Raw genomic sequence first — 22,059 nt, 5'->3', positions numbered from 1 at the left:
TGGTCACCGTTGGTGGTTAGGGCGAATGGTACATCCGGGTACCCGGTTGATTTCTAAGGAACTGAACCCAGAACCGGTCAAAACCGGTTCCTGAAATTTAGAAATGGAATTAAAACCGTGTTTAACTTGTTCCCAAATTTCTGGAACCGGTCTTGACCGGTTTCGAAAAGGCGTAAACTAGGTACCCGGTCGTTGTTATCTTGATAAATGCTCAAATAGAATTGTCATAAATCTCTTCATAGTTGAAGCTTTTTGGAGCAAAAACCTAAAGTCAGGTGAATCTAAAGAGGATGGATGCATTAACATTAAAATGACATGAGGAAAATAAAGAACCCTGTTATTCTTCGAACAGAAATTCGCTGCAAAAGTGCTAATGTTCTAAGTTTATGATTATGAAAAATAAAAACGCCAGTTAAAGATCAAGATGGATTAATGGAAATATCAAAGATTAATTTGAAGATAAAGATGCTGCAAAATAAACAAAATATTGAGAGTAAAAGATTCTGGGAGATGTTTTAGACAGTGGAGGCATAAGAGACTAAGAGAGAGTGTAGATTCTTATATTTTTTAGAGAGATTTTAAGGGGTTAGACTTAGAACTAAGTCAGAAGTATGCTTTAGTTTTGTTAATAAAATAATTTCAACTGCTTTGGGACCAGGTCCACCGGGTAGTGCCAACCGAGTCCAAAAACTAAGGACCCAAAACCGGAATCGGTTCAAACTGAGTCCTTGTTTATGGAGCCGAAACTGGAACTGGTAGAACCAATTCCGGGTCTGAACCCACCGGTTCCAAGCCGGTTCCAATTCCAAAACCGGTTACCCAATTTTTTTGCTCACCCTTAGTGAGAAATGGGTGTAGACGAATATGAGGGTAAGAAGAGGTTAAGGGTATGAATAAACAGAACTAGCAAATAACAATTAAATATCAAAAAACGCTTCCTTAGTAATTTTCCTTCTACTGTGTAGTTTTTCCTCGCCTAAGGTGCTAATTTTTACCATCTAAGTATCTATATTTCTTTTCTATGTCCATGTGATTGATGAGAGGTGCAAAATAATTAATGCAAGGACTTAACTTAGCCCTAGCTTTCTTATGTAGAATTTGATGCTTAAAAGTAAGCACTAAGCAAGAAATATGTTTGACAATGCCAATAATACCCTGTTATTGCCACATTACATTTCCATTGTATATGGAATTCCACAATATCATTACTGACTAAAATATTAAAAGAAAGATAATCCAAGGGGAAAGAAGGTCCAGAGGGGGGGTGTTTGGGTGGGTGGGTGAGAATCTTATCACAGAATTGACTTTGTAAAGAAAAATGTGGAATCAACAGCCAAGTCAATGCATAACACTTGAATATTATCATGCAAGCATCCAGGAAATTACATTCTTTTACAAAATTGCCCATTCCAATTGTATGAGCAAAAGATATCTTTCACAATTCCTAATTCTATTTTGTTAATATTTCCAGCCAAGAAAAAACTGAATGGCTGTCTCGTAAAAACTCACACCAAATACTAACCTTCCCCCCGAGCCTATATTATACTAGCTCAGCACAAATCTCATACAAATTTCCATATTAGCTTCTTATAGAAAAACGTGTAGACCTATGAGCTGCCTATCATATAACGATATATGCTAAGTTCTCACATCAAACACCACATTCTATAGCACAAGGAATCACAGTGTAATAAACAAACTCCATAAACATGTTTCAGTCCAAAGTCTTCATCTAATAACAGCTACTGCTGGGTTCTATGGGATTAGAGAGATATGAAATAGTAACAGTTTCCACTTAACGGTTCAATCACATGCATATTAAGATTATTAACTATATCCACAATATAGAAAATAATTATTGTAAAACATACTTACTTTTTCAGGATCAGTGCACCGAGTGATATGAGCAATCAGGCATTGTGCATGAAAAGAATGACCACATGGAAAAACATAGAAAGGAGCCATAGGCCCAAGAGAAGCATAGCCCCTTGAAATACCAAAATCTGCAGCTGTATTTAAGATTCTTCGTTGGCAAACCTAAACCAAACAAGGCACACATGTATATATTTTTTAGTTAGCAGATGATTTCATAAATTTTCAAGCAGCTAAAACAATAACAATAAAAATGAAATCTAATGTATTCTATAACTAAACAGGTCAAAGATGCACACAAGGACAGATCAGCATCAATATGCAATTTTCACACCCTATTCAAACTGGTAAGAAAATTAACATGGTAAGCAACTCATCCACCCTCCCCCCCCCCCCCAACCAGAAAATAAAAAAATAAAAATAAAAATAAAAAATCACCACCTTCATGACACACATTCACCCTTTTGGAAGGGTGCTGTACGGAAATATAGTGCTTCTTAGAATATAATCAAATTATCAGAAAGAGATATACCCCACATTCCTCATCACGCTCAATGATTGCATATCTTTGAGCAAGGGCACCGATATCATTTCTAATGTTATCTGCTCCTTGTGTTGCATCATTCATCTCCTCCTTTAGTAGTTCAATTTGTTTATTGTAATCTTCCAGTGATGAGCAAATCGCCTCCTGCAGAACAATAGAGATTCATTTACCGGGTAAAAAAAAAAATTGATCAATGACAATATAATAAAGAAGCTCAATTGAATACCCTGAAATCATCAATTAAAGCAAAGTCTGGAAAAAAAGGTAATATATCCTCTATCTTCAGGAGGCCATCTGTTTCCTTTAGGAAAGCGATTGCTTTTCGGATATTCTCCCTCTTAGCCCCCTTTTCTTGCCCAACAACATGCTTTGCAATCATGAGCCAGAGTTTCTTCCTTAATTCTTCATCATCTTCAACCTTGTCAGCTTCAGCCATTGCAAGCTCTGGGTCAACCTTCAATACAAAACAATAACAGATTCATGAATATATTAACTCAGTTTTTGTAATAGCTTGGAGGTGCTATGTTTGCTGCTAACTGATACAGGAAATTTCAAACCTATTACTAGATCATGGCTAGCCCCATCAGTCTTGTAAACTTAAATAAAACAGTAAATTAAATAGAATGAAAAAAAAAAAAAAAAAACACAGGATTAATCAGTCATAAAGTTAGAAACCATTCTGTAATAGACTGATTTTCCAGGTTTATTTTTCTGATTTAATAAAAAAAAGTAAATAAAGATTAAAGCTTGAATTTTGATTGATAATGGCAAAAGGTTTACAAAATGATAGGTTTAATAGCTTGAGGCTATCACTCTCAAAATAGCTTGAGGCTATCACTATCTAACAATGGCTTGAGGCCGTAACTCTCTAAGTTTTCCAACTTAAAATTCTGCCTACCTTTTTCTTCCTCTCTATTTATACTATGGATTATTAACCTAGTAAACTAATAGTACTAGAATACCCATACTAACCCTCCTTAGGTTTGTCTATTACAGATCCCATGTAAAAGGAGACCTTTTTAATCCCTCAAATTGGTGGAATTGAGATTAACTACAATCCAGTTCCAGTCAATTCATTTCGAATTCCTCAAATTAATGACCAAAATGCAAGCAATTCTTCAAATTAAACAAAAGAATGAAAATGTGACTTCTCTTGTTTTTGTTTTCATTCATCTTTAAAAACCACACACACGATAATTCCACACCTTCCTACCAAGAGAATTTGAAAATGATAAAGTTCATTAATAGTCCAGTAGATCAGCCAGCTTACTTAATTTGACCTCTACTGATGCAAGAATGATATATAAATAATTAGGGTACCAGACTACCAACAACAAATAATTGACATGAAAAATAGGCATAGAAAAGAAATGCTCCACAAAATTAGAATTCTAGCAATTATTTCTTAAAATGGGAACTGTATCAAATCCGGTTTAGGTTGAGCGCAAATCAAGAACCCTCTTTCACACAAATTGTCTCTCTCTTACCAGTGCTCCTAGATTCAAGGATTTGGGCTTCTTAGTATATCTATTAGAAAACAATGTAGGCATGTGAATGAACTGATACAGAATTTAAGTGGCACTGTTGGTAGTTGCCAAAACAAACAAGGCAAGGGAAACATCAGAAAGAACAAAAGTTAGAGAAATACTATAGTCCACCTAAAATCAATACCATGGTTATTACATGGGGTTGTTCCTGCCACAACATAAAATGTTCACAGAAATTTAACCTTTTTAAAAAAAAGTCCCTTTTCAATCAATCAATCAAAGCCTTAATCCCATAAGTGGGTACTAACTTTAATGAGGACAGAATATTGAGTAACGAGGGTTTAAAAATTAACCAATGTCAAGCATACTAATTTTGGGACAACCTGGAATATATAGATGACTGACTGAAAAATGTTGGCAGTTGCTAAATATGATTAATGGACAGAATTAAAGCATTCTCCAAAGTAAAGGAAACCATTGGAGTGTATAATGCAATGGTGAAAAGTGCAAACATGAGCAAAGATTTACTTGCACTGCAGCAACAAAGAAGTAACCATAACAGAAGTTTTGTCTTTCATAATGGGAACTCGCAAGACAATTTTACGAAGACTATATATTTAAATTAAAAACATATTGACATAGATTGAAATCAAGCACAAAAGATTTTTAAAATAATTCATGTCATTGTAGCATAGGGGTCTTTTAGGTTTAAAAAGCCAGGAGAAACAAACACGCATTGGCTTTGTATTGAGGGGCACATTACAAAAGGAACCTGAGCCATCTTATACACTGATGCGAGATAAAGTCGTGAGATTTTATTAGAGGAGAGGAGAAAGAATTAAGACCATAGGTTTCCAGGCCACATAGGACGAGAAAGAATGAAAATTTAGAGAGAGAGAGAGAGAATGTTCTAGAACAGCATAATCGGTGGTCACAGGCAGATCTGGTGCCAGACACTACCCGGAATCAATAAAATAACTAGAGACTAAAAAGAATAACTAGAGACTCGACGAGTTCCATTGCTAACTCGATTTGCAAATTCAGGATTCTTACAAAACTGAGGGTTTTAATTTATGTTTGAAGTTAAATAAATGTTGCCTTCTTTGTTTAAATTGAACTCAGATATACTCTACCACACACAACTCCACCGAAAGTGCCATGATGCACACATCTTGGCTTACGTTTTGGACTGCACCAAGCACTTCTAATGCGATTTTCACTTCGTCCTGACTCACCTTGTAAAAACTAAGTTTAAGCTGCTGTAAAATGGTTCTTCACTATGATTTTGAGGAATGGACTGCAGGGTAAAATGTAAATTCAAACCAAAGTCATCCTAATAGAAAAAAGAGACAAAAGTCGAGCAACTAACATGGCTACGATTCACAAATTTTCATCATTTGTCATGATTTATTGGATTCTAGGTTTTCTGGTGTTCAATTCACTTTCCATCTTTTTTTAATTCCAATTTTTGAATTCACCTTTTACTATTAGCCTCTCTTACTCCAGGAATATTACCTTTTTACTCCAACTCTCTTTATTTTCTTCTACCCATCCACCTTTTTACTCCAGGATATTAAATTCTGAATGAGAGAAGGGTAACAACTCCTGTGACCAAAAAAAGCAATATATGCAATCATATACTGTTCTGAAAATGTTAACTTAATAAGATAACAGAGATAGCAGAAACTAGGGTGCTGCATCATACATGTGGAAGCACTAGAACAGATTAAATCCATGCAGAAGCCATACAAGTTGATTTTGAGTGTTACCTATAGAATAAAAGAAACAGTATTCAGGCAGCACAAGAAAGATGATATTACCTGTAAAGCAAGAGCAACAGCTTCTTCGTGCATGGACATCATACTGTATATATGAACACAGGCACGCATCCTCTTCTCCTTAAGGCAAAGCCTTAAAGCATATTTAGGATCATAGAAGAATTCTGGACTGTTTTCCCTTAATTTGCTGAACTTGGATTGCAGAAAACGCAGGAGAGCACTATCATCCTCCTGAATTTAAATGTCAACAAGCTAATATTAACACTTCTAAAGACATCCTTCTCTGTTCCACAACTGTAATAAAGTAAATCCATTTTGCTCAGATCCATGATACTACATGAGTATATATGTCAAGATCATTTTCCATATCTTCTTTTATTAGTGGGGGACTGGGAGGAGAGTGTTTTTCGTGTTAAACAGGAAAAAAAGAACAGAAAAAGTAGCCCAATGCATGAAAAACAATGTCAACTGGCAAAAATCTGTACTCAATGCTTCGCACAATAAATCATCACAACAGTATCAAGAATCAAACACATAGGAGATTACCAAGGTAAAACCCTTGGAAATACACCTTTATCAAAGATGATTTTAACAAAAAAAATTATAAGGATTCACATTGTGAGCAGTGTTTTTCTGATTTAACAAACATCCAATTCTAAAATAACTGAGTTTGTATAAGCCTTATACTACCTCCGTTTCATATTATTTGCAACGATTTGACATAAAGTAGAGAGAAAAAATGTCTAATCGTTGCAAATAATATGAAACGGAGATAGTATTAAAATAAATCAGCAAGAACCTGTGGACCAATGACAATTGGCAAGCAATCAAATACTAATGCAACGTTTACAACTTTGATTTCAAGCTCCTCAATTTCTACCTTTATGTATACTTCAGAGTTCAGAATACTTAAGGTGTCCCACTAATTAATGACAAGTAGAGAAAGTTGTTTTATGTTAAATAGTAATTAAATAAGAGTTGATGTACACTATTAATTCAATTTAAAAAACATTAATATGAGCTCTGACCATTCTCCATTTGATTTAAGACAGACAAGTACCATGGCACACTGAATGAGTCACTCATGTGTCCTATGATCATAAGCATCTAAATGTAAAGGAACCAAGGTAAAATTCTCCTCAGCTGATCAATACAATTCTCAGACAAGTAAAAGTATAGGAACCTGTTTAGCATACAAAGAAAGCAGCAGGTTGTGAATTCCAGGATCCTCATTATTCAGACTATGAACACAATACTCCAAATATCTGATCACTTGATGCGTCTCATTCCTGCAAGAAGTTCAGCATAAGAAAATACAACTTTGTGCAAATTGAGATGTTTCAAATGATTGTCTGTTAGACACGAATACATTCAAACCTCTGGCCAATTCATAAACAACTAAAAAGATCTAATATTTCCAAAAGCAAAGTAAGAATCAAGAACTTTCCACAATTTAAGTGTCTAATAGTACGCTAATCGGAAAAAAAAAAAAAAAAAAAAAAAAAAAAAAAAAAAAAAAAATCTTGTACGTTAATTTTTTTTTTTTTTTTTTTTGGAAAACTCCAATTCTTCTTTGATAGGAAAATCAAATGAAATTCAAACTAATACTATGAATAAGGAGTTTTACAGTATGTGGAATACTAGACTTTAAATATGTGATGTTGTGACCAGCTTCTTTTATGAAGAGTGATTATAGACAATACAAACATGATGACCGTGATGGATGAATGAGAATTATTAAAAAGGCACAGTTCAACAAAAGCCTATGATGTGATTTACCAGATATTGTACAGCTAAGCAGCCTATGTTTGGTGGTCACAAAAGCAATGGTACTATATAAGTGGCATACATCATATAACTCATAGCACCCTAACAGAACTCAACATTACAATACTCAAGATTGGAGCACCAAGTTAACTTTACTTTGCATGCGGTTCACTTGAATAACGCATCATAGCAGGAATGAACTTCCTTGGATTAAGGTCCTTTCTTATCATCCATGATTCAACAGTTTCATAAGCATCGAGCATGATGAGGTCAGGAGCAAATTTGTACTGCAAAATACCACCAAATGTCTTTTAGAATAAGGTAAGCAGGATAAAGTTGCAGATGTCATGAAAGCAATTTTTATTATTATTATTTATACCATGTGTGAGGGGAAAAAAAAGACCCATTCCTCAATACCCCTATATGTTTTTGTTCTGTGATCAATTATGGTCTATTGGTAGTGGTGGTCTTCGGGGAAGGGGGAAATATCATGTGTGGACAGATTATTCTTTCAAAAAACATGTTTATCAAAGAACAATGATTGAGTAACATACTCATAAATGAATGCAGATAAATTGACATTTACCTGCAAATGAATGGGAACACCAGGTTTTTCAAGAACTTCCAAAGCTTTCTTTGCCTCTCCTTGCTAGAGATGAAACAACAAAAAAGAACAGACAGGAAAATCCTGTTAGAAAGAAACCAAAAAAAAAAAAACAACCAAAATTTAAAGGTTTTATATCTATAATAGGCTATTGGTTTGGGGTTCAAACTCCTAAAAACACAAACACCTTACAGGTCCACTTATGATGAATAATACAATTTACAGGTCAAACACCTTATGATTATTAATACAAATTAGAGGTCAAACACCAAGACCCATAACTTTAACATCTAAAAGATCTTTTCTCCAGCTCCAAGCTACTACAAAAGTTGGGTAAACATGAGGGATCCCATCAATGCTAGTCCACAGCTTAAAAAGTTTCAAGAGTTATGACAAGGAGCTTATCCACAGTTTTTAGAAAGAAAAAGTAACTTGTTTTACATAATATATCTTGAAGATAAGACATACTGCGACAAACATAATCAGCATTTCTGCTTCGAAAAATAATAGAAATGCAGTTTCAATGTCTCAAAATAGTTCATCCAGATACAGGCTTTTATATGCCTAAGCCCTTACCATTTCTTCAAAAGAGCTGCATGGCAAGACTAATAATAATTGTTCATTAACTGATAGCATTGAATGAGATTGTATCAATACTAAAGTGTAACAAAACTTCACTCTTGCAAATTTGCAATCCAAGGTTGACAATTGATTATATCAGCCAATACAGAAGAAGGTATGAGAAATATCTCATGTTATTAGTATGCCTTTGAAATTTGACAATTGATTTCCCCTAGTTTTAGTGATGATGCAAGTAGTGCTTGTGATGATATAATTGAAAGCTGAGTAAGCTTTTTGACTTTTGCAATCTTTTTCTATATCATTGAACATCAGATCAGATTTAATATACTTTTGACAATTAAACGTTTACAAGATTAGAGCCATAAGCTAATAATTGCTTGCAGGTGCAACTACTGAATCATAATTCAAAATACATGAAGCTGAAAGAAATAGCCACCAATCTATCCCATATCCAAGCAAAAGAAATCATCTAGAATAAAATATTCTACTTCAAACGAGAGCCAGGCGGAAATAATAATATTATGTACACTAAAACAGACAATAAGTAGTTGAAAGAAAATCACCTGAATATAATGGTGAATAACAATCTCATACTGCCCCTTCAAACTAGCGAAGTACACCAATTCATCAACCCTACCATAGCTGAGAGAGAAGTTTATAGTTAATAATATAAGCAAAATGCGGTAATGCAAAATAAACAATTAAGTGCATCTATGAATCGATAACCAAACAGATTAAAAAGAATCACCTCTTCTAGCAAATGGTGGTTGATTAGGTAACAAATAAACAGTAAACACAAGTACTGAAAATAAAATTTGGACTCCTTGTGTAATATAGAAATAAAACAACAGAGATCAAATAAACATTACAAACAGGGACTTTTTTTTTCCACAATAATATGCCAACAAGCTAGAAACTATCTAAGCCATCTAGATTTACCAAGTATATTACCCAATCATACTATGATATATTTGGTTATATCATGTTAAAAAAATACTTATTAAACTAAAAAGTCTTAAACTCATTAACATGAATTTTTCAATACTATTCACACCGTGAGCCGCGAGTCATTCTATTCACTTGTCACAAGCCTTTTCTACTACAACACGACTGTTGCTGCAATCATGATGAATTCATGATTTTTTTTTTTTTCTATGGTAAGGAGGCAAGGAATAATCAATTTTTACATTGTTCAAGGGCCATTTTTTTCCCAAAAAAATTACATATTGTTGAAGTTTATTTGGTTGTTCCCTCTACTAAGCTCATTTACAAATACAATATGCAAAATTCTCTAGGTAGAAGAGCATAAGACTATGTGACATAATTACACTTTACTCCCTTCGCTTTCAAGCGACTCTCCTTAAACCTCTCTTTTTTTTTTAATGGTGCACATTGTCTTTTTAGAAACTCTCTACCATTTTAAATCATATTTCTATCTCCTTTGGTCCCCACTATAACATTCTAAAATATTTCTTCAACTTCTACATTCATTATTTCTTCTCTCATTTCACGTCCTAATATTTAGGGCATGTTCTCTTCAGCTTATTTTCAGTTCAGTTCAGTCCAGTTCCAATCATTTCATTTCAGGCTCGGGATCGGGCTCGGGCTCGGGCTCCCGCCCCGCCCTCCCCTCGGCTCCTAAATTCTCCAACAAACCTACTTACCTATGCACCCCCCTTATTTTTTATTTTTTTATTTTTTTTATTTTGCACCAAATTGTGGATGATATTATTCGAAAGAAATGATAGGATCAGTGGTCAGTAATCTTCTTTGGTTACTTGGGAGCAATGTTGTATGTTGCTTTCCATTTTTACGGGTTCCCCTTCTTTGTAACATTTCATTTGTAGTTGAAAGAAGTAAGTTCCTTTTGGTCTTCTAATTAATTTGCACTATAGATAGTTAGAGAATGTGTACCTTACACATGAGCAAATAAAAGTAAGTCTATTCTAGTTCACATCATATTGCTACACATCAAAACAAAAAAATGAGCAAGACAACTGCATTAAAAAAAAACAAAAATATCCGAACTTCACATATAAAGAAAAAGATTACACAGTAAATTCCTCAACCTTATATAAAAGTAAAAAAACTTTACCTCTCTAATAACTTTAATGTGGTTGCTTCATCCAATACATCCTTAGAATCACTTAGAAAAGCACGGAATTCTTTGATAAGTGACCGATATTCAGAATTATGATCACTTGAAGTATCATCTTCCAATAAAAGCCGATTGATCTATAGAACAACAAATTGCATAAGACAATTGATATATAAATATAACAAACTTATAGGAATTATTCTGGCCACTCAGCACTCACTACTTCTAACCATGGGATGATAATTACAAAGTACCCAAAATAAATAGCTTTTCTACACATCATAGGAAACAAATAAGGAGTCCTTGATTCCTTGATATAATATGTCAAAATTCAAACCTTATAATGTTATGGATATATGTTGCTTCAAAGTTTGTCCAGAAATATACGAACACTACCCATCAGAGGCATAAGGTTCTCCATTTATTATTAATTATAAAAGGAATACAAATTTTCTATTTCACTTTGATACCTAACAAATTTGATCGATATGTTTTTGCATTGTGGTTAACTTTATGGTTATTTGATTTTGTGATTTAGAGAGATAACGAAAATGTTGGGAGTTTAAACTATATTGGATTTGATCAGTTTTCAAATTTCACTACTACCTTTGTTTCATAATGTTCTTAACATTTACTTTTTGCACAGGAATTAAAGCAAAGGAGAGTGAGTGAGCTGAGCTATGTAGATATTGTGGGGTAAGGGGGCCAAGTAGTCAAAGAAATTTGCCAAAATTGGAATGAAGTAGATATGTTAAGAACTTTATGAGACAGACTAAAATGAAATATGTTAAAACATTATGAACGGAGACAGTACATCTGTAAATGATTTAGAGTGATCGATGAAATAAATCAAGTGGGGCTAGCAGTCTAAGCACTTTCCTCAAATGAAATAAATTCACCCTTATTCTCTTCCCCTTTTTTCGCTCCCTTATAGAAAGTTGTGTTCATTAGAAAACCATCCCAATTTGTTAAAACTCCATCTTTGGTTCCTACTTTCCTAATATATAAACATAGCACCCGACAAGCAGGCACCTAAATTTGATCCCTCTAACTGTCATTGTGAATGTCTAAACTTGGGGTCTTGCCTACCAATGAAATTATTGAAAAAAAAATGCCTTGAGAAGGAAATGAAATGGAATGAAATCTTTCATCAAAGCTAACATAAGATAATCAACTTGAGAATATTGAGATTTCCAAACGAAAAAGTGCTAGACCACCAGTGAATCTCAAAGAAGAGAAAAGAAAACTTTATTTGCCTTCAAGAAATTCAAGCAAGCATTGGAATATATAGTTTTATACTCTGTATATCTTATCACATTTTGCAGTTTTTGCTCCTTTAATGGTATGTAAATAATGAGTCAAGAGTATGTAAGTAATAATTATCCCTATGCCTCTTCCCTCAATTTCTGGCTCTCTTCATCCTCCTCCACATCCTCACAATTGACATGGCCATCTTAAGCCGTGCTGCCTCATCAGCCGGTTCCCACAAACGGTACACCTTTCACAAGGTGTCCAGCGGGCCATCTTCCGGGCTCGGGCTTGGTCATGATGTGGATCTTCACAACAAGGAATATCTTACAAGCTATGAAATAGTGTGAGAGAACTAGAGAAGATGATGATGCAGTTATGGGCTTTGCGTTTTATGTTTTTCTTAAAGTGGGTAGTGATGAGTTTGGCAATTATGTTGAGGTACAATGATTGTGTTTATGTTGGGGGCGGTTATTGTTTTGGTGGTGGAGGTTGTAAAGTGATTGTGAAGCGGGAGAGGGTTGATGACACTAGGGAAATCTAAGTACTTTACTTATTTAAGAACCATGGTTAGCATTTTGATGATACTAATTCAATTATGCATTATTAATGCCATAGATGAAATTCAAATTACGTTACAGGGGTATTTTTGAATTCCTTTTTAAAAAAAAAAAAATTAAAAAGGTTTGCCAAATCAAGGAAGCGAAACCCAGAGGGTACCATTGAAAATTTCCCCAAAAAAAAGGGCAGGGGGTAGTAATTCCCTTTCAGGAAAAAAGCTTGCTAAAGAAAGTCAAAATTTAAATCCAATACTTCACACCCAACTGTTTTCTGAATTGGATGCACAAATATACCCTTTTTGCATAAACTCCTCATGACCCCACCAGCCCAAATTACCCATTTCAAACTCCACCCACTCTCCCATACCAATCTTTGAAAAGTGGGTGGCTTTCATCATCATTGAAATCCCATCATTATCTAACCATCTCCCAAAAAAGCCAAATCCCAAGTAGCCCTTTGAAATCTTACTTGCTCCTTCCACTGGAATATTCCACCTCCTGCCATGAAATCTACAGTATAGCATGCTACAACAAAAATATGTCATGCTAAATTACAGTCTTTTTTGTATTGATAATAAAGAGATTAAAATCGCTCAAACATTTTTATACTAGACAGAGGGCTATTCCAAATTTCTGTTCAGCAAGAATGACAAACAGAAAATCAATATGGAACAAGGGCATTGATCAATGAGGTTGTCTGCGTTATCAAAGGCAACATACAGTACAATTTATCTCTGTAAATAATGTAATATAGATGAATACACGCACACATACAAAAGTATATACCAAAAAGGCATCACAAGCAAGGACATTGAAGAACAAAAGCAATACAAAATTTCTATATGGTGCCAACTTAAGGTGAAATGATGGACAAAATTTTTTAAATTCACATGGGGCCTTTCAGTATTGACTACTTTCACGTCCCTTGGACATAAATGGCTGCTTGGAAAAGTTGAATTACTCTCCTGTCTACACTTTGGGGCCAATTACAACTTTAACAATGCCATTAGAAAAGATTACGAGTAGTACTAAAATCCGAAGGCAGTTTTGAAATTCAAGACATAGAAAAGAGACATCTTGCAACAAAATTTATCTGATGGTCACTATACAGAAGTTGGAAAGTTTTAATAGTCTTTGAGGAGTTTAGTCAACGAGATATAGCTAGTTACAAAAGGAGTACCAAAGGAAGGCTACTCCACGAATAGTTTTTAAGATTTCTTGAACACCATTCAGATATAAAAGAATACAAGTTACCATGTAGAAAAGTTCGAAGTATTCCTGGCACTATGTGGAATGTTTAAATTTTAACAAAACTTGTTTAGAAAGGTTATAAAATAATAATAATAAAACAACAACAGCAACAACAACAACAACAACAACAACAACAACAATAATAATAATAATAATAATAATAATAATAATAATAAGGCTGCCAAGGGAAGACAACACAAACCTTGTCCAAGTATAATTCAGTGGCCCATGTGGAAATCATCGTTATTTGGCATTTATCATCTTTTGAAAGACTGTCAACTTTCCACAACAAAAAGGTCCTTAAAGCATCCTGCAATGCAGAAAATCTTGAAATTCATACTCATAATTCATAATTCATAATTTCATATGCGTAGGATGATACATTATAAGTTATGAAATAGTGAAAGGACGGTCACTTTTAAATATCACTTAAATCCAAAGTCATCGATGCCATCCCAAATAGGACCTTTCTTTACTTTGAGAATATTTTGTCACAGGCCATGTCACATATTTTCAAACGTCCTTCATATAAACCAATAATAAGATACTTTCATCGAGTTTTTAATGTGGACTGCAAACATGGAAATTGGAAACTATACCGTCAGCTATAACAAGGCAATGCATTTTTATTTATTTTTTTTTTTTTGGATTAAAAAACAATTCATGCATACATTACAGAAAACAATATACAATGTAAGAGGATGAGTTGTCCCCAAAATAAAGACGTTCAATAAGTAATTCTATTGCACAGTAAGTCACAAAATACAACAGTTTCCAACAAAATGTTTGCATTCCATTCAAACACCACAGAACTGCCATTAAGCATCTTCTTCTCCTTGGCCCCCTCAATACAACCAAAACGATCCCACAGAAGCTCCAACACAGTACACGGTAAGTCCCAAGACTCCACACTCAGTAAAAACCCTGCTTTTAAGATTACACACCAACCTCAAAATGAAGGAAGGCATGCATGCATGCATGACTAAATAATATCTCTGCACATCATGAACATATACACAATTGCTTTTAAGGCATAAGTAAACTATGTTACTCAGATCCTGCTAAAAATGTCAGAATTGGCCCATACACGTACATGTCCAGGTGAGAGACGAGACCATTTTGTGAAATTTTAGCTTAAAATGGAGTGTTTAAGTATTATATATCAGCTGGTAGGTGCAATTGTAACTGTGAGAAGGCAAAATTCACCTGTTCATTTGCACTAATGAACTTCAAAGTGATTTCTTCAAACGAGAGTATATAATTGATCTGCAAAAAAAATCCTGTTAAACTCACCATACTAATTGAAGAAACAATTTAAATAGCTAATTATAAATGTAATGAAGCCCAAAAACAGTCTTACCCCAAAGATTCTGAGCTCATCAATGATGACAGATAATTGAATACGTTCATTTCAACTAGCTTTAAATTGCAACGAGATAATATCAACACTCCTGCACCTCACCCTACCCCACTCCCCCACCCCGACCCACCCAACCACCCACCCACCCACCAACTCTAAATTGGTTTTTATCAAAATGTTGTCACTAACATCAACTGATCAACTACGCATGATTCCAAAATTTACTGTAGTAAACTAGGTTTGTTTACACTAGACGCCTAAAATGTAGGTGAGACTACTAGTAAGAGCTTTGTTATACCAATAATTAGGTATATTATAATCAAAACCCTGACAAGAATAGATACACAACCAACAGAATTACAACTGTAAAATATTTCAGGAGAGCTAGACTGATTGCGAAACTGATTATCCCGTCTTAGATGAATTGTGGGTAGATTATGGAACAGATAAACAACATATATCATTAAAAGGTAAAAGTAGCATACACTCCATTACTTTAATATGCATGGCAATAAAGAGGCTTAACGGAAAATTACTGATGATCCATAATCTATAAAAAAAATATTAAAAAAAAAAAATCTTAATATGGGCCTTTTCGTCAATTTAAGCCATCTTCATTTTAGCAGTGTGATCATATAGATTCAGGCCTTATTTAGTTCACCTTATTTCAAAAATTTATTTCTTATTGTATTAGCTTAGACCAAAAAAGACCATATCAGATTAATACAAATTACATTTAAATGAGGTTGTGCCTCAAATGACATACTACATCCCAACTAACTAGATTTTCGCAACAAACTTATGTGCCCTTTCCTCATTGACATCTCAATCTTATGTGCAACAGCAACAAACTTACAGAAAAGACGCGGTGACGAAAGACCATTAATGGTCACTCCTTAACAACTCACTCCACCTCCCCCGCCCCCAAAAAAAAATGAATGAGAATAAAGATGCTCTAAAGAAAGCTACAAAAACATATCTAACGGTTTATTGTGTTTAAGGGTTTTTAAGAGAGCATAAAGGATGAACAGGCCAAAAACGGCAACAACTTCCAGGTTTCATCTTATGAACAATCACCTTAAAATCCTAAATAACACCTAATTGAATCTTATCAAGAACTCTCTTTTTAAGGTTTAAAAATCTTAAAAATTACTTGTTAGATTTAAATCATAGACTTCTAAGCATACCAGTTGGCGTATCAGACATTAACATAGGAATCCTTCTAACCTCATAACCTGAGGTACATGTAAAAACTAAACTTGATCACCAAGTAATTCACATGCCTAAACAAGCCTTGATGAGAACATGGCAAAGAAATATTACAGTAAAAACAATTAAGCAATCCATACCCTACACTGCCAATGGCAGAATCACTTAAAGGTGGTCATTTTTTTTCTTTCAATGTAAAATCGATGCAATCTCACCCCAGCTATTTTCATTTTCTGCTAAATGGTTAGTCTAGTTCTGTCTAATCAAGGTTGAAAATAATATGACTTTTCTGAAGTTCACTGAAATATCAGAAATGAAATTACGAAAAACCTTTGCAAAGAAAGATGCAGCTCTCAGAAAGTCCTTGGTGGAGAAAGCAGCTTCAGCCTGCAGAATAAAATAGACTTGACTAAGATGCTTGGAAAACAAAATGTATTAATTAGTGATGACTACAACTATTATCCACACTGAGTCACCAATCCATGCACACATGCCACACATGCAAGATATTGACTAGTATATCCCAATGAGAGCTAACTGTGTCACCTGTGCTAGATAGACTTGATCTCTCTGCAATGCATCCCGACAATTCGCCAAAGCTGCTGCATATTCCTTCATGTCCAAATAAACTTTCCACATATCCCGGCCTTCATCATTTACAGAAACCTAAGAAACATATACTTGTTTAATTGATCAAGATTTAGCGTATATATGAACAGAGAATGAAAATCAATGGTCAAACGTAGATGAATGTTTCCATTGAAGATACCTGAAAGATAGAGTTCTGGTCATATGCATAAAACAAACCAGCAGAGGCATCACTACAAAGACCTAGAATGCCCTTTGACGATGACTCGGATGTTAGATGAAAGTGAAGTTCCTCAATGATCTGTTCACTAATTCGGTTCACAACCTGCAAGAAAAAAGAGAGAAAAAAATATTCATTAATACAATGAATAACCATGAAAACCCAAGATTTATAACTTTCCCAAGTTATCCTATGAACCTCAACATTACAACAGTATCAACAACAAAGTCTTAGTCCCAAAAAGATTTGGGGTCAGCTACCATGAATCGTCAAAAGGAACCGTCTAATATAGTAAAAGGGACATTGAAAAAAGAAAACCAACAATAAATTATGACTCTTCTGGATGCAATGAAACACCACATCGTAAACCATAGGCCCTGGGCCTCTATAAGACTCCTGCCTTGAGCAGGCTAAGGTGGGAGGCTAGAGTAAATGTCCACATTATTACCTACACACTTAATTAGAGGAATTAAACAATTCATTACCTCATATTATTGCAAATGAATTTTATTTTTATTTAAAAAGAAAAATTCATTACCTCATATTATTGCAAATGAGTTTTATTTTTATTTAAAAATAAAAAAAAAAGTTTTAAAATAAAATAAAGGTAATATGACCTTTGTTTCATATAGCATACATTGCTTTCCTTTTGGAAATTTATAAAACATGCAAGTCACAATTACTTATTATGTTCCTATTTTCACTACTCATATCTGCCAATGCACATCATTAACTACTAATATCTCTAATTTCATATGAGCAAAAAATACAATATTTGAGATTCCTAAAGCACTCATTGATATGAATCAAACAAGAGGTCCCACAAGACAATTTTTTTTTTTTTTTTTTTTTTTTCTGGCATGGAAGAAAATTTTTTCAAGATTCCAATTGTTGCAAGATTTCAAACAACAATATCAAAAAGATACAAATTAAGTATTAATTACCCGTTTGTCCACTTCTAAATTTAATCAAATCCTTCTTCTATAATATCCTTAAAAACCCTCTCTCTTAAAACAAATTGAGTATTAATTATACGTCTCTCTCAAATCATCCCTTACATCAAAATCAGGTCACCATGACCATTACCCACCACTCCCCTTCACATTGGATCCAGTCACCCTACCCAATTACCAACAAACTCAATGAAAAACCACCCTTCCTTCCCAACTACCACCGTAAATCAGCACTTAATCTTATGCTATATGAAGTCTTCATTTCACCCCAACTACCCGTGTTAGATCCATGACACATAAATAGGACACTCTAACCCTTCGTTTCCGACCAAAAAAAATTAAAAAACAGTCAGGTCGGACACCCGTGTTAAGCATGGGTACATAAGTCCAAGTAACACACCCCACTGAAAAGTGGAAACCACACTTACCTTCACCCTCATTCCTATCACACTCCCCCTAACCATTAGACCCATAACTCAACAACAATCCCACCCCCACGACCTCACAGCCACCACTACCGTCGCCAACAAGACTCAAAATCACCCTGAACTCCTCTTTCTTTATTATCTTCACATCTGAACTACTTTTCTTTCCTTTATTCTCTCTCTCTCTCTCTCTCTCTCTCTCTCTAAACCTGAATAGGAGCAAAGTGGTTGCGTGGGGTCAAGGAGGAGGTTTGACATATGTGGAGGAGGAGGGAGAGAGCGTTAGAGGTGTACGATTTCAAGAAAGTGTCTGGTGATGGCAATGGCTTCTTAAAATGCGTGTAGAAGACTATGTATAGTATTTTGCAACAAGAAAATACAAATTATCATTTATCAATTTATTTCGTCATCCTCTAAGATAATACAACCCTTCATCAAAATCTAAATAACTCCATCTTATGGTATAGTAATCTCATGACATCCTAAAGATGTTTCACACCTCATAATTTTAAAAGAGCTAAAGAATGTAAGTCTTAGATAACTTGGAATTATTACGAGATCCAATCTACAGCAATCGCCATATTTGGGTTTATTCTAATTTATTTATAAGCCTCCAAGGTGGCCGTAATACATGAAGCTGGGAAAAGGTTCGAATCATTCATATTAATTTTTTTTTCATATATTTAAATATTATATTAAAATAACAGTAAAAAAAGACAAAAGTTTGAGAGATTGTTTATGCAATCCACTCTAACACAAAAATGAAAAAATATAAAAAGTGATTCTTGCATGAAAGCACAGATATTTCTAGACTGTAAATCGTCACCAATAGGCATTAACCTACCTTAACTTTATTACCAACAAGAAGCAAGAAATGGTATTCTGAGATTGCCAAAGAACTAGGTTTAACTGCTTCAGCACCATCAAATAACTTAGAATAATCCAGCAATGCCTTATTCTCCACAAAATTTTCATCTCCATCCTGTGAACTAACCACAGTGTTCATATATTAGTCTTTACAATCCATATCACAACAACTAATGTCTATCTGGAAATTTTAACTTTATGAGCTATATCACCACAACTTATGTCTGGCAATGAAATGCATAGAACCAAACAAGAATAGTCTCAGCTCTCAGGCAGAGACAAAATATGAAAACTTTTGGTGGATTATATACTAGACAGAATATGAGTCAGACATAAATAAATTATGAGCTATATCACCACAACTTATGTCTGGCAATGAAATACATAGAACCAAACAAATATAGTCTCAGCTCTCAGGCAGAGACAAAATATGCAAACTTTTGGTGGATTATATACTAGACAGAATATGAGTCAGACATAAATAAATTATATGTTTGAGAGTTACCTATGGCTTGCTCCAAAGTTCAGGTCACCATGGTAGATTCCTGCTCCCGAGAGCCAAGCAAAATGAATTGCTCTTTTCTGCTTTATAAAAAAATGCAGCTCACTGCAAAATAAACCAGTCACAATCAATTATATCAAAGATGCTTATCTTTAAGAGTAGGATTGATTAATCAAAACATGCCTGCACAAATTCTAATAAAAATTATATTTTATATATATTGCAAGGGGATCATTTTCAGCACTGCCAATAAACAAGCTATTCTCTATAAAAATTAAAAATATTACCAAAAAATAAACAGAAAATAGTCGACGACCAAAAAACAAATCAGCACAAGAAGCACAAGACAGAACAAATGGCAATGAGTCCAGAAGCACATTATCTTATAACCCATGAACGCACATGTGTGAGATACAAAATAAATATCTATGTAAAAACAATAGGTAGTATGATTCTAGCAAAATAATTTAGCCCCAAGCCCATTGCATCTTAGTGCCCTTTACTACACGCATCAATCCACTTCTTCGAATCTTCAATTACAAACACAAAGCAGGGATATGTAAGACATTGAAGTGTGGAAGTACCATAGTGAACAAATTTCAATAGGTTATTATTTTTTGTAAATAGAGCTTACCTACTGAGATTTTCACCTGGAAGTTCCATGAAACGCACTGCTCGATCTTGGTAACCCAAGAAGACACTCTGCAAATAAAATGTGAAATCACAAAGGAATAAAGCAACACAGCAAGAAAGAAACCACATCAAAGAACCAGAATATATGGCACAAATAGATGAGAAGACTAGAGAAACACTAATGCAGCCCCCTAATTAAGAAAGAAATATAGTCAAGGACAAAACTATTAAGATACAAGATTATAAATTTTTTACGCTCCACATTCTAGAATTTTTTTTCCTCCTAAACACAAACAAGGTGAAGAAGATGTTTGAATGCGAAAAATATATGCATAACTTCTAAGATAAAAGATTATACCTTAGGGTCTAGCGTGTCAAAGAAAAGCAGCATACAAATCTCATGCAAGCCGAGAAGTATATGGGGTAGAGAGGTACTAAAGATTGAGTAAGAAAATTGTTTGACGAAGTTAGCATGAAAGCGAAAGCACCAAACATACTAACGGATCAACTAGTAGAGAGGTACTAAAGAACGGGTAAGAAAATTGTTCCACTCCTTTTCCATTATAAATGTTTGGATCACAAATCATATCCATCTCAATTTTCATGAATTAGATTCATCCCTAAAACATGAAAGGGGTGTTGACTGGTATAGCTTCAGAATCAGGATGAACCAGAGATAATACGGTGAAATTTGATTTAAACTCCCATGTGTATTAGGAAATTTCTTAAATAATTTTGTTTTTCTTTAATTTGATGCCTTTAGTATATGTAAAAGCCAATACCACTTAGGTGGTGGTTAGTTCAAATAACTAGGAGACAATTGGATAACAATGAGGATAAGACGAAGGATTTACACATGGTTTTCATTCATTTGGAAAAGGCCTTTAATAAGGTACCAAGAGAAATACTTTGGTGGGCTTAAACAAGAATGGCATTTGACGTACATATATTGACATCATTAACCATGCATGAGGAGTACATCATTGACCATACATGGGGAGTACGTAGCCTTTTCTTTTTGCCATAGTCATGGATAAATTGATAAGTTCAATACAAGATGATGTACCATGGTTCATGATGCTTGCATTGTGTTGATTGAAGAGACAAAAGGTGTGGAAAGTAAGTTGCAATTATGGAGACACGCTAATCTTGAGGCTTTAGGCTGAGCAAAAGTAAGACAGAATATTTGGAATGTGAGTTTAGCAAGGTTGAAAACTAGGAGACACCTTAGGTGAAAGAATTGTCATGACCAATATCCATGATCTATTATTCAAAAGGATGGGGAATTGTACGGAGATCTAGCTCATAGAATAAAAGCAAGTTAGTCAAAGTGAAAGGGGGCTTCAAGGATTTTATGTGATCCTCACATGCCCCATATGTTGAACGGAAAATTCTACATCGGTAATTAGGCCTACATTATTATAAGGTACAAGATATAGGGTTTTAAAGCATTGGCATTGTAGACACCAAAATTTTGTCAATTTTTAGGTGTCAAATTTATTTGAATAAGG

General features: G+C 34.3%; 1 protein-coding gene across 1 annotated transcript in view; it reads right to left on the bottom strand.

Moving 5' to 3' along the window:
• The window catches only part of LOC110689012 (vacuolar protein sorting-associated protein 18 homolog), a 30,332-nt gene that overhangs the window by 3,250 nt on the left and 5,023 nt on the right, over positions 1-22,059 (bottom strand). The window contains exons 6-22 of the mRNA XM_021865762.1: positions 20,550-20,617; positions 19,919-20,020; positions 19,391-19,535; positions 17,130-17,273; positions 16,907-17,026; positions 16,691-16,747; positions 14,998-15,057; positions 13,994-14,101; positions 10,730-10,869; positions 9,198-9,276; positions 8,035-8,097; positions 7,605-7,735; positions 6,865-6,970; positions 5,724-5,912; positions 2,643-2,870; positions 2,405-2,560; positions 1,876-2,037 (exon numbers count right to left, since the gene is read on the bottom strand). Coding sequence (XP_021721454.1) covers positions 1,876-2,037; positions 2,405-2,560; positions 2,643-2,870; positions 5,724-5,912; positions 6,865-6,970; positions 7,605-7,735; positions 8,035-8,097; positions 9,198-9,276; positions 10,730-10,869; positions 13,994-14,101; positions 14,998-15,057; positions 16,691-16,747; positions 16,907-17,026; positions 17,130-17,273; positions 19,391-19,535; positions 19,919-20,020; positions 20,550-20,617 — 2,058 coding nt within the window. The remainder of the gene's footprint in view (positions 1-1,875; positions 2,038-2,404; positions 2,561-2,642; positions 2,871-5,723; positions 5,913-6,864; positions 6,971-7,604; positions 7,736-8,034; positions 8,098-9,197; positions 9,277-10,729; positions 10,870-13,993; positions 14,102-14,997; positions 15,058-16,690; positions 16,748-16,906; positions 17,027-17,129; positions 17,274-19,390; positions 19,536-19,918; positions 20,021-20,549; positions 20,618-22,059) is intronic.

Source organism: Chenopodium quinoa, unplaced genomic scaffold (genome assembly GCF_001683475.1).
Source record: "Chenopodium quinoa cultivar QQ74 unplaced genomic scaffold, ASM168347v1, whole genome shotgun sequence".
Taxonomy (NCBI): Eukaryota; Viridiplantae; Streptophyta; class Magnoliopsida; order Caryophyllales; family Amaranthaceae; genus Chenopodium; species Chenopodium quinoa.
The sequence above is the reverse complement of the archived record's forward strand: the minus strand, read 5'-3'. Positions and strand labels throughout refer to the sequence as shown.